Below are 24,167 nucleotides of genomic sequence, written 5' to 3'. Positions count from 1 at the left end.
TGGGTTTGTGATATATTGCCAATATAGCACGGCTAAGGGCTGTGTCCAGGCACTCCGTGTCGCATCGTGCATGCGAACTGCCCTTAGCAGTGGTATATTGGCCATATACCACACCCCCTCTACCTTATTGCTTAACTATACCTTCATGGTACTGTATATACTTGCAGTATGTCTGACTCTAGGTGGTATTCGCAGGTCACAGGGCTGTAGGTACGGGGTCACACTGGGGCTTATAGTGTCTTATTCACCCCCTCCTTCCCCCAGGTCTAAACTCCAAAGGATTCCTGAGATTCCAGCATTCCAATTGCAACAGGAGAGAGATAATGAAGTAAATGCATCTTCATTATCTCTCTCCTGCAGCCTCCAAAACCACACTGGACTGGAGTTTGAACCAACGGGTTGTATGTTCTGTACGTACAGTACACTGGTACATCCAGTATGCACAGTCAGGTACAGCTGCATTGATAGACTGTGGACAACATCAATCAGAGGTTTTTCCTCACGAAGTGACCTTCATTTCTGGTTAGGTCAAGTTGTAAGGAAAACATCTGGCTCGAGAGGTCTGCTGGTTTTGGTGTGAATGTTGATGGTTTTGGTGTGTATGTTGTTGGTTTTGTGTGAATGTTGCTGGTTTTGGTATGAATGTTGCTGATTTTGGTGTGAATGTTGCTGATTTTGGTGTGAATGTTGCTGGTTTTGGTGTGAATTTTTATAGTTTTGGTGTGTATGTTGATAGTTTGGGTGTGTTCGTTGCTGGTTTTGGTGTGAATGTCGCTGGTTTTGGTGTGTACGTTGATGGTTTTAGTGTGTATGTTGATGGCTTTGGTGTATGTGTTGATGGTTTTGGTGTGTATGTAGATGGTTTTGTGTGAATGTTGCTGGTTTTGGTATGAATGTTGCTAGTTTTGGTGTGTACGTTGATGGTTTTGGTGTGTATGTTGATGGTTTTGGTGTGAATATTGCTGGTTTTGGTGTGAATGTTGCTGGTTTTGGTGTGAATGTTGCTGGTTTTGGTGTTTGGTGTGAATGTTGCTGGTTTTGGTGTGAATGTTGCTGGTTTTGGTGTGTATGTCTTACCTTGCAGCCCTCGCAGGCGCTGACACCATAGTGGTACCCCGAGGACTTGTCCTGGCACACGAAGCAGGGCTTGTAGACGCGGGGCGGGGGCAGGGGGGACGGGGGACTTGGGACCAGCTCCTCAGAACTGGTGCTCTGGGTCTCGATGGCTACAGAGACACAACAGAAGAAGATGATGAAGAAGATGTAGTAGTTCTTTATTCCCAATTGGAAGAAAAATTGCGTAATGAAGAAGATGATTCAGGTTTTATTATGGGACAGGATACGTGGTAATGACAGGGCATTCAAAACTAATTTCCTGAGTGAGCGAACTAAAGGTACTGAATTAACTGAAATCAGGGCAGACAGTTGCAAATCTTTGGCATACAATTACTATGTCCACATACTCACCCAACAGTGGGTCTGAGTGGCCACTTTATTTCTATTTTGATGGTATTGGAACGGAAACATAACATTGTGATATTTAATGAGTTGATATAGAACCTCCAGAACCCTGCAATGAGTTCTCAGAACTACATATTTGGCCTGACTGATACAGCGGTCATTCAGAGTGAGTGGGTTTCTTGCCAGTGGGTTTCTTTCTAATAGGTTTTGAAAAGTCCACCTGTGGCTTGACTGAGTTTAAATACAAAGGTTAAAAAGTTGATACATTTTTTTTTATATTAGAGTGGAAATAAGCTGTGATGACATCATGTTATAGCCTACCAGCAACCAATTTATACAGCGCCTTGCTCCCATATAGCTCTGGAGTAGGGTTGCAAAACATTCAATAAATTCCCTGGTTTTCCAGAAATCCTGGGTGGAGGAATTTAGATTTCCTGCTTATTCCTCCCCGTTTCTGGGAATCCTCCAACTGGGATTTAGACAAAATCAGAAAACGTATTGAAAATTCCCAGAATTCTGCATCCCTACTCAGGAATATATGTGGCTTGTCCAGGGCCTGCCCATCTATAGATCTATCTACATAGAGCAGAGCAGATCAGAGTACCGGTGGTTGGTTGATTAGATGACATTATTCCATACTTCATCAGCTCAAGCTCAATTATACATCTATTAGAGAGAAACCCTGTGATCTGTTCCTGACCCTTGACCCCATGCAGAATTCCCCTGAGGTTCAACTTACCCTTGTATTATGTTCAAAAATGTGTCCTGGGTCAATTTGACACATTACAGTAGATTGGTCAAAAATGGGTCAAATTGACTCATTGTGTGTGTGTGTTTCTGTGTGTTTGTTTAACTGTTACAGTATATTGCCAATCTCTTTGTGGTATTAAAGGACAGTGTGAGTAGAACTGCCATGATGGTGAATATTAGTGCTACTGCATGATTCACAGTGACCTTTGCTTCCCCTCTGGTGAATCAAACAGACGTGTTATTCAATCAATCAAATCCCAAAGCTGTAATGATATTCGTCTGCTGTTTGAAGAGAGTCAGACCGAAAAGCAGCGTGTAGGTTACTCATGACTTTTAATGAAGCTAATGCAGTACATGAAATAACAGAAAATATGAAAACAACAAACGAGTGAAACTAAATACAGCCTATCTGGTGACTAACACAGAGACAGGTACAATCACCCACGAATACAACGCGCACTCAGGCTGCCTAAATACGGTTCCCAATCCGAGACAACGAGAATCAGCTGACTCCAATTAGGAATCGCCTCAGGCAGCCAAGCCTAACTAGACACACCCCTAATAATACACACTCCCAATTAATACAAACCCCAATACGAAATACAACATATAAACCCATGTCACACCCTGGCCTACCCAAACAATTAACAAAACACAAGATACAATGACCAAGGCGTGACAAAAGCAAACAGAAACTAGTGCAACTGGCTAGTCAGTTGGAGTGAGTCACTTTGCTATCATCTGTATGCAGTTTGATGCTGATAGTAATCAATATCGTACTAGGCACACATCGCTGATGGATCTTTAGGATTTCAATAGTGCTTGTTCACTGACTGTATGTTAGTCCAAATAGTCATTAAATCACTTGAGCGTAAATAAATTAAAACAGTCAACTTGCATTAATGTTCTCTCTCTCAAGCCTCCCGAGTGGTGCAGTGGTCTAAAGCACTGCATTGGCGTGCTAGCTGTGCCACTAGAGATTCTGGGTTCGAATCCAGGCTCTGTTGCAGCCGGCTGCGACCGGGAGACCCATGGGGCGGCACACAATTGGCTCAGCGTCGTCCTGGTTACGGGAGGGTTTGGCTGGCAGGGATGTCCTTGTCCCATTGCGCACTAGTGACTCCTGTGGCGGGCCAGGCGCAGTGCATGCTGACACGGTCGCCAGGTGTATGGTGTTTCCTCCGATACATTGGTGCGGCTGGTTTCTGGGTTAAGTGGGCAGTTTGGTTGGGTTGTGTTTTGGAGGACACACGGCTTTCGACCTTCGCCTCTCCCGAGTTCATACAGGAGTTGCAGCGATGAGACAAGACTGTAACTACCAATTGGATATCATAAGATTGTGGAAAAAAAGGGGTAAAAACATTTTTCTCTCTCTGACTTACAAACACCCTCTTCCTGGAACCTGGTATAATTAACCAGGACATTTAAGTCAAGTTAGCTAGCTGTGTGTGTGTGTGTGTGTGTGTGTGTGTGTGTGTGTGTGTGTGTGTGTGTGTGTGTGTGTGTGTGTGTGTGTGTGTGTGTGTGTGTGTGTGTGTGTGTGTGTGTGTGTGTGAACTAGCTCACTATAGCCTACAAAATGCAGTGTGTCGTCTGAAGCCGCAGACTACAAATTACACACACACACACACACTGTCACAAGAGAGGGAGATACGATCCACCACTTTAATATGTAACATGAGGGAGAGAGACAAGCCGTGCAGGGCCAGAGACAGTGGGGGGACCTGTATCATATGTTGTATCAGATGTAATATGTAAAGGCATGTGTGTGTGTGTGTGTGTGTGTGTGTGTGTGTGTGTGTGTGTGTGTGTGTGTGTGTGTGTGTGTGTGTGTGTGTGTGTGTGTGTGTGTGTGTGTGTGTGTGTGTGTGTGGATGGCGACATCAAGGGACATGTATCACATGGAATATGACATGTAAAATGTCAAACAAGCTGTGGCGTGTTCACATCAGGGAGCTGTGGCGTGTTCACATCAGTGAGCTGTGGCGTGTTCACATCAGGGAGCTGCGGCGTGTTCACATCAGTGAGCTGTGGCGTGTTCACATCAGTGAGCTGTGGCGTGTTCACATCAGTGAGCTGTGGCGTGTTCACATCAGGGAGCTGTGGCGTGTTCACATCAGCGAGCTGTGGCGTGTTCACATCAGGGAGCTGTGTTCACATCAGCTGTGTTCACATCAGGGAGCTGTGGCGTGTTCAGCTGTGGCGTGTTCACATCAGGGAGCTGTGGCGTGTTCACATCAGTGAGCTGTGGCGTGTTCACATCAGGGAGCTGTGGCGTGTTCACATCAGGGAGCTGTGGCGTGTTCACATCAGGAGCTGTGGCTGTGTGGCGTGTTCACATCAGGGCTGTGGCGTGTTCAGCTGTGGCGTGTTCACATCAGGGAGCTGTGGCGTGTTCACATCAGTGAGCTGTGGCGTGTTCACATCAGGGAGCTGTGGCGTGTTCACATCAGCGAGCTGTGGCGTGTTCACATCAGCGAGCTGTGGCGTGTTCACATCAGCGAGCTGTGGCGTGTTCACATCAGCGAGCTGTGGCGTGTTCACATCAGGGAGCTGTGGCGTGTTCACATCAGGGAGCTGTGGCGTGTTCACATCAGGGAGCTGTGGCGTGTTCACATCAGTGAGCTGTGGCGTGTTCACATCAGGAGCTGTGGCGTGTTCAGTTGTGGCGTGTTCACATCAGGGAGCTGTGGCGTGTTCACATCAGGGAGCTGTGGCGTGTTCACATCAGCGAGCTGTGGCGTGTTCACATCAGCGAGCTGTGGCGTGTTCAGCGAGCTGTGGCGTGTTCACATCAGCTGAGCTGTGGCGTGTTCACATCAGCGAGCTGTGGCGTGTTCACATCAGCGAGCTGTGGCGTGTTCACATCAGGGAGCTGTGGCGTGTTCACATCAGGGAGCTGTGGCGTGTTCACATCAGCGAGCTGTGGCGTGTTCACATCAGGGAGCTGTGGCGTGTTCACATCAGTGAGCTGTGGCGTGTTCACATCAGTGAGCTGTGGCGTGTTCACATCAGGGAGTTGTGGCGTGTTCACATCAGGGAGCTGTGGCGTGTTCACATCAGGGAGCTGTGGCGTGTTCACATCAGCGAGCTGTGGCGTGTTCACATTAGCGAGCTGTGGCGTGTTCACATCAGCGAGCTGTGGCGTGTTCACATCAGCTGTGGCGTGTTCAGCTGTGGCGTGTTCACATCAGCGAGCTGTGGCGTGTTCACATCAGGGAGCTGTGGCGTGTTCACATCAGCGAGCTGTGGCGTGTTCACATCAGCGAGCTGTGGCGTGTTCACATCAGGGAGCTGTGGCGTGTTCACATCAGCGAGCTGTGGCGTGTTCACATCAGCGAGCTGTGGCACAATGACCATGATAGAAATGTCCTCCCAGCTGATAGAGTACTGAACACTACAGATGTGGCGTGTTCACATCACATGTTGTTCACATCAGCGAGCTGTGGCGTGTTCAGAATACTGTGGCGTGTTCAACAGGGAGCTGTGGCGTGTTCAACTGATAGAATAGACCTTCAGAGTGTTTCCAATGCCTTGGATCATTACACATGGGAAATAGGGAGCTGTGGCGTGTTCACATCAGGGAGCTGTGGCGTGTTCAGAGCTGTGGCGTGTTCACACACACACATCACAAACAACACACACACTGTGGCGTGTTCCCAGGAGCTGTGGCCCATTTGAAACTCATGGTTGGTTCTGGAAGTGTGGCTACCTGCAGACAGATGGAGCACATAAAGGCAGATGCATTTCCCCCCTTTGGTGGTGTGTGTGTGTGTGTGTGTGTGTGTGTGTGTGTGTGTGTGTGTGTGTGTGTGTGTGTGTGTGTGTGTGTGTGTGTGTGTGTGTGTGTGTAACTGTGTGTAACTGTGTGTAACTGTGTGTAACTGTGTGTCTAGAGCGATGTATAGGCCCTATCGGGCGCTGGGGAGCCTTTGCTCCATTTTCTGGCGTTGGCTCTGCAGCAAACTGACTTCACCGCATGTTAACATAGCTATACACCAGCACCATTACGGAGACTACAGACCAGCGACAGACCAGGCGTGCCAAGGGGTGGGAGCAGTGTGTGTCTGTGTGTGAGTGTGTTTGCATGTGATTGTGTGTGCGTGTATGAAAAGAACATCTCAAAGCTTATTCTGCTGAACTCTTAACCCCCTGCTGAACCAGCCAGCAGGGTCAGCCAGGAAAACACACCCAGCCTGGAGGAGGAGGAAGGGAGGGTGATATCTGAATGAGGGGAAAGACTAATGGAAAACACAGATGCTGAGTTAGGAAGGAGCATTGTTATGGCTATGGCTTGCTGTGGGTGGTGGTGAAGAAGAAGATTTAATTCACCTTTATTTAACTAGGCAAGTCAGTTAAGAACAAAGTCTTATTTACAATGACAGCCAGGGAACAGTCGATTAACTGCCTTGTTCAGGGGCAGAACGACAAGAGTTTTACCTTGTCAGCTCGGGATTCAATCTAGCAACCTTTTGGTTACTGGGCCAACGCTCTAACCACTAGGCTACCTGCCGCCCCAAGAAAAAGAAGAAGTAGAAGTAGAAGAAGTAGAAGTAGAAGAAGTAGAAGAAGAAGTAGAAGAAGTAGAAGGAGAACGCTTTAGAAGAAGTAGAAGAAGAAGAAGTAGAAGAAGTAGAAGAAGTAGAAGGAGAACGCTTTAGAAGAAGTAGAAGAAGAAGAAGTAGAAGTAGAAGAAGTAGAAGAAGTAGAAGAAGAAGAAGAAGTAGAAGAAGTAGAAGGAGAACGCTTTAGAAGAAGTAGAAGAAGAAGAAGTAGAAGAAGTAGAAGTAGAAGAAGTAGAAGAAGTAGAAGTAGAAGTAAGTAGAAGAAGTAGAAGTAGAAGAAGTAGAAGTAGAAGAAGAAGAAGTAGAAGAAGTAGAAGAAGTAGAAGGAGAACGCTTTAGAAGAAGTAGAAGAAGAAGAAGTAGAAGAAGTAGAAGTAGAAGAAGTAGAAGTAGAAGAAGTAGAAGTAGTAGAAGTAGAAGAAGTAGAAGTAGAAGAAGTAGAAGTAGAAGAAGTAGAAGAAGTAGAAGTAGAAGTAGAAGTAAAAGAAGAAGAAGTAGAAGAAGTAGAAGAAGTAGAAGGAGAACGCTTTAGAAGAAGTAGAAGAAGAAGAAGTAGAAGTAGAAGAAGTAGAAGAAGAAGAAGTAGAAGAAGTAGAAGAAGTAGAAGGAGAACGCTTTAGAAGAAGTAGAAGAAGAAGAAGTAGAAGTAGAAGAAGTAGAAGAAGTAGAAGAAGAAGAAGAAGAAGTAGAAGAAGTAGAAGGAGAACGCTTTAGAAGAAGTAGAAGAAGAAGAAGTAGAAGAAGTAGAAGAAGTAGAAGTAAGAAGTAGAAGTAGAAGAAGTAGAAGTAGAAGAAGTAGAAGTAGAAGAAGAAGTAGAAGAAGTAGAAGAAGTAGAAGGAGAACGCTTTAGAAGAAGTAGAAGAAGAAGAAGTAGAAGAAGTAGAAGTAGAAGAAGTAGAAGTAGAAGAAGTAGAAGTAGAAGAAGTAGAAGTAGTAGAAGTAGAAGAAGTAGAAGAAGTAGAAGAAGTAGAAGTAGAAGAAGTAGAAGAAGTAGAAGTAGAAGAAGTAGAAGTAGAAGAAGAAGAAGTAGAAGAAGTAGAAGGAGAACGCTTTAGAAGAAGTAGAAGAAGAAGTAGAAGAAGTAGAAGTAGAAGTAGAAGAAGTAGAAGAAGTAGAAGTAGAAGTAGTAGAAGTAGAAGTAGAAGAAGTAGAAGTAGAAGAAGTAGAAGAAGTAGAAGAAGTAGAATAAGTAAAAGAAGTAGAAGTAGAAGAAGAAGAAGAAGTAGAAGTAGAAGAAGTAGAAGGAGAACGCTTTAGAAGAAGTAGAAGTAGAAGAAGTAGAAGTAGAAGAAGTAGAAGTAGAAGAAGTAGAAGTAGAAGTAGAAGAAGTAGAAGAGGAACGCTTTAGAAGTGAGGAGGGTTCTACAGGTCAGTTATTTGTTGGCCAATCAACCATATCTATCCTCACTGTGTCCACCTGTTCACCACATTGTCCCCACACTGAGGGTCAGATAGCTACATGACCAGTGACATGAAAAGAAAACAATCTGTGACGTCCACACACCTCACAGATGGCTAGGAGGGAGGTACCTTACCTAAAGGCAAGATCTGTTCCCCACACACACACACACACACACACACACACACACACACACACACACACACACACACACACACACACACACACACACACACACACACACACACACACACACACACACACACACACACACACACACACACACACACACACACACACACACAGTATAATGATATCACAATGACATGGAATCAGGACATGAGTCATGAGACCACAGTTATGTCCAAATGATCCATTTACAACAACCCTACCTACAACAAACGGAGAGAGAATAAACAGGTAGAACGAGACAGCAGGTTACTATCGCTAGTAGACACTACAGCGCCGTATTGTATGCACAGTGCATCAACTGTCCTGCCAATACCACAGTACAGCCTTTTAGCGCCAGTTCCCTTCACAACTCCACCTCTCCACTGGCAGTTCATCGAAGCTGGAAGTGTTTTTCTCCCCTTCTTCCTCTGGGTTATTTGCAGGAGCAGGGAGCACATAGCACACACACACACACACACACACACACACACACACACACACACACACACACACACACACACACACACACACACACACACACACACACACACACACACACACACACACACACACACACACACACACACACACACACACACACACACACACACACACACACACACACACACACACACACACAGACAAACAGCTCACATACACCAGGCGGGAGGAGAAAGAGAGTCAATAGGAAACGGTCAAAGTTCACCCAAAGTACTTCAAATTAGAAGCAGCTTTGTGGTGGGAGGGAGAGAGGGAAGAGCCCTGGCTGTAGGCTGTAGTACACATTTAATTCAATTCTTTAAACACTAACTGGAAGAGAAGATAGAAACAATAAAAAAACAGTCATCTAACTGTATGTATTGTCTAGAGAAAGACGAAGAAAACATTCTACTTGTGCTGCTGGTCTGTTTTGATTAGGAGAGAGACCGAGGGAAGTGGCCGGCAGACTGAGGTCATGGGGTGCTGAGAGGTGGGGTGTGGTGCTGAACTCACAGGGATACAGTCTGTCTAGTCAGTCTTCAAGATGACACATATCAAGTGCGAAAGTGTCTCCCAGTAGGGGGAATCAATCAAACTGCAGCTAGAAGAGCCACTGAAACAGATTTGTTAAAGGGACACAGCTTCTAAAGGGGATTATCCAGAGATGTCAGGGTGTGGAACTGGACCTTGGTTTGAACCACTGAACGGCACTATGAGTTTGGTTCAGAGGTTCAAGGTTCATACCAGTTATGTGACTGCAGCTATCCTCCAAGCCGCCCTGCCCTCCCTGCCTTGACCTCTGGGCAACCCCCTGTGATCTATTGAGGTCAAAGGTCAAATGGAGACAGAGGGTGAATAAAAAGCCAGAGCTCTCACTGCTAAGCTCTAAACCAGGGACCGAGCAATGCAACAGGTGTGAGACACTTCAAAGCTTAAAGTGCAACAAGAAAAAAAAGAGAGGAGGGGGAAAGAGAGAGAGGGAGAGAGAAGGATAGAGAGGGATAGAGAGGGATAGAGGAAAAGAGAGAGAGGGAGAGAGAAGGATAGAGGAAAAGAGAGAGAGAGAGGGAGAGAGAGGGATAGAGGAAAAGAGAGAAAGGGGGAAAGAGAAGGTTTCAAATAGAGAGAGAGGAGTAAATGTGACAAGTTTATTTTTAATCTTTAGAAATTCTTTCCCTAAGAACCTGACGAAGTTGTTATGATTCTCCACTCCCCGGCAAGCACTTTAAGAGGTCATTTGGTCCGGACGTCAGCTCTTAGCAGTAAAGGAGACCTGCATTAAACATCTCTGAGCTATTGACAACCCAGCAAACCGGGAACATTCCCAGAACATTAGTTAAGATTCCCATTAAGTTCTCGTTAGGGTTTTATCTAACATTACGATGATAACATCTCAAAAACATTCAAATACATATTTTTTTATTTATTAAATATTATTATTCTCTTAACGTTCATAGAAAATTAGTTTTATGTTTAACATAATATTCCATTGACTTTCAGACAATATCCATTTTTATCTTGTCTTTGAGGTCCTCAGAACATTTCAAGAACATTTAGAAAATGTTATATTCACGTTTTAAATAATATTACCACATTCTCAACATGCAAATTTCTAGTTCCTTAAAGCATTAGAAAGCAGATTGGAATACATCCCCATTATGTTTCTCTCCAGATTTAATGGCAATTCGCATTTGTGGATTTTGTCCATTACAAGGTGATATAGACAAAAATGGGCTTTAAAAAAGAAGCATGATGGAATTCCTGATTAACCATGCTGCCATGGCTATTTACTGAAAAAAATATGTGACCCATTTCAGGAAGCTAGGTGTATGTCACATGTTACTACATCACAGGAGAGGCATTTGAACAACTTTTTTTTAATCAAAAGGCATTTTTTGAAAGAAATGCCTTCTGGAACATGTGAACTTACCGTGCCTTAATAAAAAACTTGTATTCCAATTTTTTACATTTCAAACCTAGTTGGTTTAGCCATGGAAAAAGCCATGATTGGCTGAGATAAATGATGGGCTGGACATGCCGGGAGATGAGTTTGGATTGGTCTGCCATGTAGCATGCTTCTGTCTACAACGTGAGCTGCTCAGTATGTGTTGACCGTCCTTTCTACCGCGGCACTTTTTAAATATATAACGTTAGCCATTGAAAACTACAAACGTTTTGCTACTTTTCTCAACAACATTGAATTTAGTAGGCGCTATCGACAAATCAGTTCCAAAAAGTTCTGATGGGCTACTTTCTGCACATGCCACAGTCAGTGTGAACCAGAGTGACTTGACACAACACTGGCCAAATAAGTGAAATGGTTCCAGTCTGCTGTAAAGCGTTCATACATGTATACGGGCAAGAGTCGAGCTACATTTGTAGACACTATAAGTTTCTAATTTAAAGTGTACTGTTTGCTAGCTAGTGAACTTTAGCTTGCTGGCTCACTAGCTAACATTACGTGTATGATCTGTGTGGTAACATTATTCGAATCAGAAATCCATTTGCATTAAGTACTGAAGTCTATCTCCTCCTCATGGACTGAAACAGATGTGTTAGTTCTTGCTGTGAGATGCTACCCCACTCTTCCACCAAGGCACCTGCAAGTTCCCGGACATTTCTGAGGGGGAATGGCCCTAGCCCTCACCCTGGCCCTAGCCCTCCCAGATGTCAATGGGATTGAGATCCGGGATCTTCACTGGCCATGGCAGAACACTGACATTTCTGTCTTGCAGGAAATCACGCACAGAACGAGCAGTATGGCTGGTGGCATTGTCATGCTGGAGGGTCATGTCAGGATGAGCCTGCAGGAAAGGTACCACATGAGGGAAGAGGGTGTCTTCCCTGTAACGCAGAGCGTTGAGATTGCCTGCAATGACAACATGTTCAGTCCGATGATGCTGTGACACACCGCCCCAGACAGACCCTCCACCTCCAAATCGATCCCACTCCAGAGTACACGCCTCGGTGTAACGCTCATTCCTTTGACGATAAACACAAATCCGATCATCACCCCTGGTGAGACAAAACCGTGGCTCTTCAGCGAAGAGCACTTTTTGCCGGTCCTGTCTGGTGAAGACCGCCTTACAACAGGCCTACAAGCCCTCAGTCCAGCCTCTCTCAGCCTATTGCGGACAGTCTGAGCACTGATGGAGGAATTGTGCATTCCTGGTGTAACTCGGGTAGTTGTTGTTGCCATCCTGTACCTGTCCCGCAGGTGTGATGTTCGGATGTACCGATCCTGTGCAGGTGTTGTTCTGTATCATGTGCATGTGACAAATACACTTTATTTGATATAGAGTTTACGACAGATGGTAACATGACCTGCACCAAAGTCAGATTAGGAAAAAGGCCAAGGAATAGATCAAGTATATTTTTACCTGGAGTTTTCCCTTATTTACCACTTTTAGCCTTGAAAAATTTGGTTGTTTACTATTTTCTAGCCCTCAGTCTACCTTTATCCAATGTAAAGAAACACCATTTGAAATGTTGCTACATAGGATTGAAACCAGGTGGTGGCCTTTCTTGTTGGAGCAAAGGATAAACGGCCTGGCTTATGAACTGATCAATTTACGACCACTCAACACCAGTTGAATAAGGCCTGGCTTATGAACTGATCAATTTAAGACCACTCAACACCAGTTGAATAAGGCCTGGCTTATGAACTGATCAATTTAAGACCACTCAACACCAGTTGAATAAGGCCTGGCTTAGGAACTGATCAATTTACGACCACTCAACACCAGTTGAATAAGGCCTGGCTTAAGAACTGATGAATTCACGACCACTCAACACCAGTTGAATAGGGCCTGGCTTAGGAACTGATCAATTTACGACCACTCAACACCAGTTGAATAAGGCCTGGCTTAGGAACTGATGAATTTACGACCACTCAACACCAGTTGAATAAGGCCTGGCTTAGGAACTGATCAATTTACGACCACTCAACACCAGTTGAATAAGGCCTGTGTCAGTAAACGTTGTCAAACTTGTGTAATAAAATGTTTGCCAGCAGCACAGTTGCAGTCACCAACACTCTGGATAACATAACAGCCTTACCAGCTCTGCTAGGGCGAGTAAAATGGTCAGAGTGAGCTGCTCTCTCATTTGTGTCTGGAAGTAGCTAGCCAGCTAGCCAACGTTAGCCAGTTAGTTTGGGTGCTTGACTGCTGTTGTTCGGTCAGAACGCTCGGATCAACCCTACTTCTCGGCGAAATAGTCCAGTGTGCACTCTGAATGCTCAGAGAGCGAAACGCTCTGAATTTACGAACGGACTATCTGACAACGATCTGAATTTATGAATGCTCGAGCACACTCTGGCACTCCAGATTAAATTTACAAACACACACGTAGTATAAACCAGCCTTTAGTATTGAAATCTTTGGTTGTTTACTACATGGCCTCATATGTGAATCCTTAAAGAGATGGGTGGGGTTAAAGCTTAAGAGGGTGTGAATGAAAAGCTCTCTTGTAGGTCCCAAATATTTCAAAGGCCATTTTCTCAAAAGTGAGGTTACAAGTTGATCAACTTTCAAAGCAGAATTACTTTCCCATTCTTACTCAACAGTAGTGTATGATTTACCATTTTGTAGCTCTGAGTCTCTACTTTGATCCAATGTAAGAAAAAACACTTCAAATTTTGCTGAATAAAACCAAATTGAGCCGGTCGGTCACAAATGTCAAAATTAATTTATTGCTAATTGTTTCATTTTTAGCAGCCATATAAAAGTGAGTCACCATCCATCATGTCAGAGTAAGTCGCTCTGGATAAGAGCGTCTGCTAAATGACTTAAATGTAAATGTAAATGTGACAAATAAAATAAAAGCAGCCTCCCAGCTTTCTCTCAGCCTCCCAGTCTTCTCTCAGCCTCCTCTCAGCCTCCCAGCCTTCTCTCAGCCTCCCAGCTTTCTCTCAGCCTCCCAGTCTTCTCTCAGCCTCCTCTCAGCCTCCCAGCTTTCTTTCAGCCTCCCAGTCTTCTCTCAGCCTCTCAGCCTTCTCTCAGCCTCCCAGCCTTCTCTCAGCCTCCCAGTCTTCTATCAGCCTCCTCTCAGCCTCCCAGTCTTCTATCAGCCTCCTCTCAGCCTCACAGCCTTCTCTCAGCCTCCCAGCCTTCTCTCAGCCTCCTCTCAGCCTCCCAGTCTTCTATCAGCCTCCTCTCAGCCTCCCATCCTTCTCTCAGCCTCCCAGTCTTCTATCAGCCTCCTCTCAGCCTCCCAGTCTTCTCTCAGCCTCCCAGCCTCCTCTCAGCCTCCCAGCCTTCTCTCAGCCTCCCAGCCTTCTCTCAGCCTCCTCTCAGCCTTCTCTCAGCCCTCTTCAAGAATAATTGGAGTTTCTTCCTCGGGAGAGTTAGTGAACTGCATCCAAGATGTCCGACCATTTTTCAAAGTAATCTACGGTTCATGGACCGTCTACGGTATATCTGGGTTCCATAATGTTTACATGGCCCAGCTTCACATGCACTACACTGAGTGTGCACAGGAAGCAGCACGAGCAGCGACAATGTCATCATGTCATCATGGCAGAGATTGGATGAATATAAAATGCCAATATCGCAGTTTAAAAAACAGTCCTCAGCGACAATTGTATGAATAATTAAATGGATGTTTTGTGCACAAAGGTGACGACTAAAGTGACTTATTAGAAATGTTCAAATTTGACTTCTCTATGGGGATGTCTATGGAAATTGTCTTTCTGGGCCGGATGTCAGTTAAACTGCAGTACCGTAGGATCAGTCGAAACCGTGCTTCCAAACCGGAACCCTGGCCCCTTGGGTGGCATAGCAATCCCTCAGATCTGTTTGTGCTGTATAGCCTATTCCTATGGTCATTGTCAGTGCCAAACATTGAGAATGGCCTGACAGATCTGGAACCAGCAGGCAGTGGTGTGGTGTTCCAGCACTGCAGCCTCTGTCCCTGTCCTGGCGTGCTGAATATGGTGCTGAGTGTGGTCCCTCCTGTCTCAAATTGGGGGTCCAGTAAAACTCCCTACTCATCTCCATTCAACACAACCCAGCATCCAACAGCTTCCCTTTCGTTTCATAGTTGCTACCCTCCATTTTATCCCCACATCCCTCCACCCCCCTCCAACCTCGTTTCACATGCCCGTTGAATCAGCTTGGTGTGAAAGCTGTACCATGGTCTTTCATGTCCCTATCTGAATCACATTAAGAGAAAAACAGGGGCAGGGCCTAATGAATACATATGACAGGCTGCAGTTGTATATTATATCACAATGTTATGTGAAGCATGGTCTGACTGCCTGCTCACTGTTTACAACAAAGGGAGAACATGGTCTGACTGCCTGCTCACTGTTTACAACAAAGGGAGAACATGGTCTGACTGCCTGCTCACTGTTTACAACAAAGGGAGAACATGGTCTGACTGCCTGCTCACTGTTTACAACAAAGGGAGAACATGGTATTGGACAGATGTGTATATGTTGTTGTTCAGCTACACGGATGAAACTGCAGAGAAAACATGAGACTGTTGATACATGTGTATGGAAGCACACACGTGTACACACTTAAGTAGGCAGGCAGGCACACACACAAACACGTGAGTGCGCACACACATACACACACAAACACGCAAACACACCCACAAACACAAAGACACACACACACACACATCTTTAGGAACTATTATGCCTGCCCATGTCATATACAGTCCATGCAATACAAATCAGCAATTCATTGTATAACCTACTTCACTGGAAGAAGGAGAGGAGAGGACAGTAGGATGAGTCAACTAACCTCCTTAGCGATATCTGAACACGTTTTTGTACCATCAATATTGTGCTTTACTTACTTGACAATGGCTAGCCCTAAGACCCTTTAAGTGAACGTGTGAATCGTTTGAATGTTTCATCGGCATTCAAGTCCCGAAAGGCCTTGGGATTACAGCTTCCAAAGCCACAGCAATATGGATTACAGAAAGAGAAAAGCGTCGTGCTGCACTGTCGTGACCTGTTAGAATTCTATGGCTACTATTCATTTCAAAGGACTGAATACTTACACTATTCTCAAGTTTCTCAAAGATTATACTCATATTGTTATTTTCAGTTCACCGAAAATAGTATTGGCATTTTCCAATAACCTTGAAATCTATAGGCCTATACATAATACAGTGGTACCTATGGTAACGAATAGCTAGCTGTACATTACTGTCCTGGATGTCTATTACATGATGTAATACCAACAAATAAAAATAACAATGTCGTTAATATAAAACGAAGCTATATATTTTGCAAATATTTCTGTGTGTCTATGTTTTTAGAGCATGCATTGCACATCATAATATCACTTCTGTATTCATCATCTCATGTTCAACACAATGCCACCGGTCCCTCTACGTTAACACAAACATACACAAATACACACACACACAAATGCACATGCACACCAACCCCTTCTCATTGTATCCTTCACACAACAATTAGTATTCCCGCTCATTCTAAAATAAGAAGGCTTGTGTGTGCACACGTGCTTGCGCATGTCTGCACAAGTGTGCGTGTGTGTGTACGTGTGTGCGTGCGTTTGTGTGTGTGTGTGTGTGTGTGCTTGTGCATGCCTGCACAAGTGTGCATGTATGGAGCGCAGTGAATAGATTTCATTATGGGTCCCACAATGAAAATAGATTTCATTGTGGGTTCCATTGTACTGAATACATTTCATTAATAAAAACCAAAGTTTCAAGGACCTCTTTGGGAAAGTCCAAATCAAAGTCCAATTTGAACTGGTCCTTATTTAAACATGAGAGAGGGCAAAGTGTTGCAAGACGAGTCCAATGCCACAAGGCTAATGTGCAGTCTATGCATATGAAATAGTGGGGGAGATAAAATCAAATCACAATCGGTTCTATCTTGTTTGGCTCCATTGCCTGGGTGATGAATTCAAGGGAGTCTGTTATCAGGGTAATTTGCAACACACACACACACACACACACACACACACACACACACACACACACACACACACACACACACACACACACACACACACACACACACACACACACACACACACACACACACACACACACACACACACACACACACACACACACACACACACACACACACACACCCTCTGTGCATGAATGGCAAATGGTTTTCTAATTGCATTGAAATGCTAATCAAATGCACCTTGTGTGTGGTGATTAATGAACACGATGAGTTACTTATACTTTAATGTTCAAGATGATTTAATTACGTATCACACACACACGCGTACGCACACACTCACTTATGACCTTTCCTATTAGTGATCACACCACAGATAAGTCTTATCAATGACAAATGGTACACTGCCCTAGCTACTACACCTGGAGAATATTATACATCCATGGAATTCAGTTATTGCATTCTCTGTTCTCTCTCATGTAAGGTGTTCAGACAAACACACACACAAAGGCAAACACACACACACAAACCTTTCATACGATATATGCAGTCTGCACATATAACAGTTCAGCTAAACCATCAATTGAGATGATCAAAATGAGGTTGAAACTGAAATATGAGGATTTAACAACAATGTCATGAAAGCAAAGCCATACCTACGCTTTTCACTGCAGACAAATTAGATGGTGCAAATGTAGAACTGAAATTTGCATCTACAAACCATTTAAAATTAAGAAAAATTGTAAATGATGGTTATTATTTTAAATATGATGTATTGATTTATTATAATTTCATTCATGATGTATTATTACAGTGCTCATTGTTTTATAAATAGGAATATACAAAATATATAAACAAATTAGCAATATTTGATATAACATAAAAAGACAAAATACAAAACAAATCTAATTAAACAAATAAAGAGAGCCTATTCATATTCTTGAGATGAATTGCTTAGTTAAAACAATGGAGAGAGTAGCCTCCTGTAGGAGTGCAGTGAAGTGGGGTGAGTAGAAGCAGCCACCCTTTCCACTTTTGCTGCTACTGATAAGGGCCACTTCGCTGTGATTTGTGCCTCTAGCAAACACGTCCTGGGAAGTGTTGTGAAGTGACAGACATCATGGCAGCTTAACATTATCTGCTCTCTGGTCGTTAAACTATCAAAATAAATCAAGTGTAGGGGCCGGGCCAGGGAGAGAGCATTAACAAACACTTGACTTGTCGGAGATCGTGCTTTTTGGAGGGGGCTCAGGCAAACACACACAGATAAGCTAAGTATTTCATAACCTAAGGTTATTATCTAGCTGCAAACCACCGACTTGAATGTGTGATAGGATAGACAGGCTAGCCTACTTCTGTGAGTCAGTGTGTAAACAAAATGCTTTTTTAGCAATGTTCTGTATAGGAAGTGTAAAGTGTAAAGTTTAAAGAGAGTGTGTGCTGTGTGCCATCATTCTTGTCGGAAAAAAGGGTCTCTCATAGACTGTATAAAACAGGTCTGTCTATAGCCTTGGAACAGACCGTTCAGAATGCACAGGTTGACATTTTCCAATTGTAGCCGGCTAACCTTTTTGAAAAGGACATTTATCTAATTCAGTGTCAGAGAGAGAGAGAGAAACAGAGAGAGTTCATTTTTGATTGTTTATTTTAGTTTTGTTTATTATCTATTTCACTTGCTTTGGCAATGTTAACATATGTTTCCCATGCCAATAAAGCCCTTTGAATTGAATTGAGAGCGAGAAACCATTTCAGAGACACATATTTATCTCAGATTACACAGACCCACAATGAATTTGAAAACAAATCCAATCATTTTTTTGTATTCTTTTTTTAATTGAATATCCGAAACATACAATAAGTTTGCAGTGAAGCTGCTCAACAACTACATCATACCAGTCATCCAACAACTACATCATACCAGTCATCCAACAACTACATCATACCAGTCATCCAACAACTACATCATACCAGTCATCCAACAACTACATCATACCAGTCATCCAACAACTACATCATACCAGTCATCCAACAACTACATCATACCAGTCATCCAACAACTACATCATACCAGTCATCCAACAACTACATCATACCAGTCATCCAACAACTACATCATACCAGTCATCCAACAACTACATCATACCAGTCATCCAACAACTACATCATACCAGTCATCCAACAACTACATCATACCAGTCATCCAACAACTACATCATACCAGTCATCCAACAGATTACCATTCAGAGCGACACACAGAAACATCCAGGGTCAATGCCCTGCTAAAGGGCACGTTGACAGGTCTCCCACCAGGCCAAAAAACGTGAACCCGAACCCTTCAAGATCTCCGCACAGTTCCCCAATAGCAGTCCCTCAACCATTCGAGACCCCTCCTCCCACAGTCCCTCCCAGAAGAAAAAACATCTCTAAAAAATACAATTAATTTCATTCCCCACCCCCAAGAAGCCCCCAATGCACCAACAACCAAGGGAAAAAAAGGAAAAACAAGAAAAACACAAAGGGCATCAAGGATAACTCAAATCAGAACAGCAAGGTCAACTGTACATGTTTGTGTGCATGTCTGACACTATTACATGTGTGTGTGTGTGTATATGCATGTGTACAAACACCTGCACGGCATCAGCCTCAGGCAAACCAGCATTAGCTGTAAAAACACTGCCCAACAAATCCAATCTTGATAAACTCCCATATCTATTAAGATGAAATACCACAGTGTGCCATCACAGCTGCAATATTTGCCCCCTGTCATCTCTCTTGTGCTGGGATGTAGGTGTCAAGGCAGAGGGAGGGAGGTGACAAGGCAGAGGTAGGGAGGTGTCAAGGCAGAGGGATGTAGGTGTCAAGGCAGAGGGAGGGAGATGACAAGGCAGAGGTAGGGAGGTGTCAAGGCAGAGGGATGTAGGTGTCAAGGCAGAGGTAGGGAGGTGTCAAGGCAGAGGGAGGGAGGTGTCAAGGCAGAGGGAGGGAGGTGTCAAGGCAGAGGGAGGGAGGTGTCAAGGCAGAGGGAGGGAGATGTCAAGGCAGAGGTAGGGAGGTGTCAAGGCAGAGGGAGGGAGGTGTCAAGGCAGAGGGATGAGGGAGGTGTCAAGGCAGAGGGAGGGAGGTGTCAAGGCAGAGGGAGGGAGGTGTCAAGGCAGAGGGAGGGAGGTGTCAAGGCAGAGGGAGGGAGGTGTCAAGGCAGAGGGAGGGAGGTGTCAAGGCAGAGGGAGGGAGGTGTCAAGGCAGAGGGAGGGAGGTGTCAAGGCAGAGGGAGGGAGGTGTCAAGGCAGAGGGAGGGAGGTGTCAAGGCAGAGGTAGGGAGGTGTCAAGGCAGAGGGGGGGAGGTGTCAAGGCAGAGGGAGGGAGGGAGGTGTCAAGGAAGAGGGAGGGAGGGAGGTGTCAAGGCAGAGGGAGGTGTCAAGGCAGAGGGAGGGAGGTGTCAAGGCAGAGGGAGGGAGGTGTCAAGGCAGAGGGAGGGAGGGAGGTGTCAAGGCAGAGGGAGGGAGGTGTCAAGGCAGAGGGAGGGAGGTGTCAAGGCCCATGTTTATTCTGTACATTCCTCAACCCCATGTAGGAACCTGGGGATCACATACCGACTGCATCCCAAATGGCACCCTATTCCCCATAGGGCTCTGGTCAAAATAATTACACAATGCAGGGAGTAGGGTGGAATTTGAGACATCGCACCTGAACATACATCAGCCTGCTGTCGGGAGCTGTTTCCACATCCAGAATGTATTAACCAAGTGTGTACAGATGAAATATGACAAGGCTAGGACTAGGAGGAACACTTCAAGCACAGGGCCATGTCACAGTGACAGGACAAAAAAAAGTGAGTTGTTACAAATTAACTCAATGGCTGCTCTACAAGTCATTTGAGAACATTTCTGTAAAAAATTATGGCCAATAAAGTATCTATTCTCTTGTTGTTTAATTCTTGAAGAAGTTTTCTAACTAGTCACTTAACACTCAGAGACAGGTACACCCGACAACACTCTTTATGGCACATTTAGGAGGCAATGGTGGGGGTGTGGGAGTCACAAGTGAAGTGAAGTGTGTGTGTGTGTGTGTGTGTGTGTGTGTGTGTGTGTGTGTGTGTGTGTGTGTGTGTGTGTGTGTGTGTGTGTGTGTGTGTGTGTGTGTGTGTGTGTGTGTGTGTGTGTGTGTGTGTGTGTGTGTGTGTGTGTTGGGCATATTTCATGTCTGGTCATTAAGCATATTAGACAAGAGGAAATGAGAGGACAGGAAACACTGTGAGGAAGGGTGCATGGACACAATATAAAGAGATGATCAGAGAGATAGCAAGATCAAGTGGACAAGCCAGGCACATCATGGCTATTATAATTTGATTATGTCATTGTTATGATAGGCTACAGATATTAGGCTACTAGGCTGTAGACACATGAAATGAAAGGGAACAAAAGTGAACCTACACTGTGCGCTCCGGCGGTGTTGCCAGTCTCTCTGAGCGAGCCCGCTGAAGCACGCTTTCAGTGCCTTTTCTTGCAGCATGCACGAAGAGGGGCGCGAAGTGTAGAAATCCAACATTTGTCCCGGGCTCACCGCTAGCACATCCATACAGTCAAACATGATGTCCCCTAGTCGCAAGTCACCCTGTTATTGTGTGCCTTTAAAGGGTCCTTGAGATGTGGGTAAGAATCGCAAACATAAGTGCACACAACTCCATCAAATTCTGACCCTTTTTTGGCACGTAAAATCTTGGTCTTCTTCCTAGACTAAAACAATTAAGAACTATGACAGACAACACCGCTAAAAGCTTGTAATTGACCCAAACTATGATATGCCATTTTTCTCCGGAGTCGGGTTGTTGCAATGAAAAGGTGTCTTCTGTCAGCTCCGTAACGTCCCAACGTGTGTATCGTATAAATGTTTTGCACCGTCCCGTCCTGTGCCATTAACAACACGGTCCTCGCTCGAGCCCGCCGTATTGAAAATATTTTTCTTATAAATATCACAGATCGCGTTTTAAAACCACGTCTCCCCGTTCGGATAACGAATGGGTTATCCTGCCTCCATGCAGCTCATTTCCTACTAGTTTGGACACAGAGAATGAAAGATTGAATTGCCTAATATATGCGAGTGAACTTTCTATGAACCCATCCGAGGCAGCTAACCTTCAAATGACCCAACCAGTTTGACATCACCAAGTCCCAGGATTCTCACACACCGTGCAGCGCGAGCCTCACAACCAGCAGCAGCGCAGAAGCGCGAGCCAGGCAGAAAGATGAAAGGCAGGCAGCTCGAGCTCACAGCGCATAACGTTCTTTTCCCTCGAAAGAACGCTATACACTATATTTTCTGGCGATAAAAACACATTTCTAAATTCATGAAAAGTTTCATTTGATTTATGAATCTCAAATGAAGCGTCCAAGTAACTCACTTCGATTTGTTCACGATCTTGCCTACCACCTAGGCTATTATAGTGTCTCAGGGCAAAATTATAGTCTACAAATGTTTCAAAGACAATACATTTTATGTTTCAATAAAAACGAAACTAAGCAGTCTGGTAAAGATTTTTTTTAACACAAATTGTGTTTAATTCTACTGCAATCAACTATGGGTAATTACAACATTGTAACAATGTTTGTAATACACTGAAATCGAATAGTTATTCAAACATATCTTACATTGTAACTCAAGTCAAGTCTCGTGCACTTGTTTGGTCCTAGCCTACTTCAGAAAGGGCATGAACCATGAAAGGAAAGGGAAAGGGGGATACCTGGTGAATAAGTATGTGATTATATAAATTCCATATAGTGCAAAGCTATGTAGCCTAGGCATAGCCACAGGAAGTATGGGTGCTGAGAGTGCTGCAGCACCCTCTGAAAAAATAACAATATATTCATTTATTTTTAAAGATATATATTTTAGGAAAAATATATTTATTCACAAAAGTAGTGCACTGGGCCTTTACTATTATTAGCGAACAGATATACAGTACCAGTCAAAAGTTTGGACACACCTACTCATTCAAGGATTTCTCTTTATTTTACTATTTTCTACATTGTAGAATAATAGTGAAGACATCAAAACTATGAAATAACACATACAGAATCATGTAGTAACCAAACAAGTGTTAAACAAATCCAAATAGATTTTAGATTCTTCAATGTTTGCCTTGATGACAGCTTTGCACACTCTTGGCATTCTCTCAGCCAACTCTCAGCCATTCATAAGGAATGCTTTTCCAACAGTCTTGAAGGAGTTTCCACATATGCTGAGCACTTGTTGGCTGCTTTTCCTTCACTCTGCTGTCCAACTCATCCCAAACCATCTCAATGTGAGGTCAGGTGATTGTGGAGGCCAAGTCATCTGAAGCCCTTACACAGGCTGGGGGTGTGTTGGGTCATTGTCCTGTTGAAAAACAAATTATAATCCCACTAAGAACAAACCAGATGGGATGGCATATCACTGCAGAATGCTGTGGTAGCCATGCTGGTTAAATGGGCCTTGAATTCTAAATAAATCACTGACAGTGTCACCAGCAAAGCACCCTCACAACATCACACCACCTCCTCCATGCTTCACAGTGGGAACCCCACATGCAGAGATCATCCATTCACCTACTCTGCATATCACAAAGACACGGCGGTTGGAACCAAAAATCTCTAATTTGCCCATTGCTTGTGTCTTGATTCACACATTCTCATCTGAACAGTTGATGTTGAGATGTGTCTGTTACTTGAACTCTGTGAAGCATTTATTTGGGCTGCAATTTCTGAGGCTGGTAACTCTAATGAACTTATCTTCTGCAGCAGAGGTAACTCTGGGTCTTCCTTTCCTGTGGCGGTCCTCATAGGAGCCAGTTTCATTATAGTGCTTGATGGGTTTTGCAACTACACTTGAAGAAACTTTCAAAGTTATTGAAATGTACCACATTGACTGGCCTTCATGTCTTAAAGTAATGATGGACTGTCTTTTCTCTTTGCTTATTTGAGCTGTTCTTGCCATAATATGGACTTGGTCTTTTACCAAATAGGGCTATCTTCTGTATACCACCGCTACTCGTCTGTAGCATGGGGAAAAAAACATATTTTCAGCATCTCCACTTTGGCAAAAAAGGTAGCTGTATAATTAAGAACAGTATCTGGCAGGATTCAACAGTTGGAATTGTAAGAGTTGTTGCCCTGTCCCTTTCTGTGCGATTGTCATTCTAATATAATCCAATAAGAACCAAACCCTGTCATCAAACATTTACATCAAAAGGCACAAAGATATGGGCAAAGACACAAAACATCCACATCAAATGAAATATTTCTCTTGATCAAATAACATGGAAAACAAACACTTTTAACGGCAAAAGCAAAAAGCCGACTTTGCTTCTGCTTTTTGATCTTATTATTATTTTATGACAAATAGTTACTTGAAAAATTGTTACGTTGACATGAAAACAACAGGCATGTGGGTAACAGAACTGATAAA

General features: G+C 44.1%; 1 protein-coding gene across 1 annotated transcript in view; it reads right to left on the bottom strand.

Moving 5' to 3' along the window:
- The window catches only part of LOC124013407 (retinoic acid receptor alpha-A-like), a 150,105-nt gene extending 128,256 nt beyond the window's left edge, over positions 1 to 21,849 (bottom strand). The window contains exons 1-2 of the mRNA XM_046327750.1: positions 21,158 to 21,849; positions 1,078 to 1,226 (exon numbers count right to left, since the gene is read on the bottom strand). Coding sequence (XP_046183706.1) covers positions 1,078 to 1,226; positions 21,158 to 21,314 — 306 coding nt within the window. The 5' untranslated portion in view covers positions 21,315 to 21,849. The remainder of the gene's footprint in view (positions 1 to 1,077; positions 1,227 to 21,157) is intronic.
- Positions 21,850 to 24,167: the final 2,318 nt, after the last annotated feature.

This window comes from Oncorhynchus gorbuscha, linkage group LG24 (genome assembly GCF_021184085.1).
Source record: "Oncorhynchus gorbuscha isolate QuinsamMale2020 ecotype Even-year linkage group LG24, OgorEven_v1.0, whole genome shotgun sequence".
Classification (NCBI taxonomy): Eukaryota; Metazoa; Chordata; class Actinopteri; order Salmoniformes; family Salmonidae; genus Oncorhynchus; species Oncorhynchus gorbuscha.
Note: the sequence above shows the minus strand (reverse complement) of the source record. Positions and strands in the feature narration are given on the sequence as shown.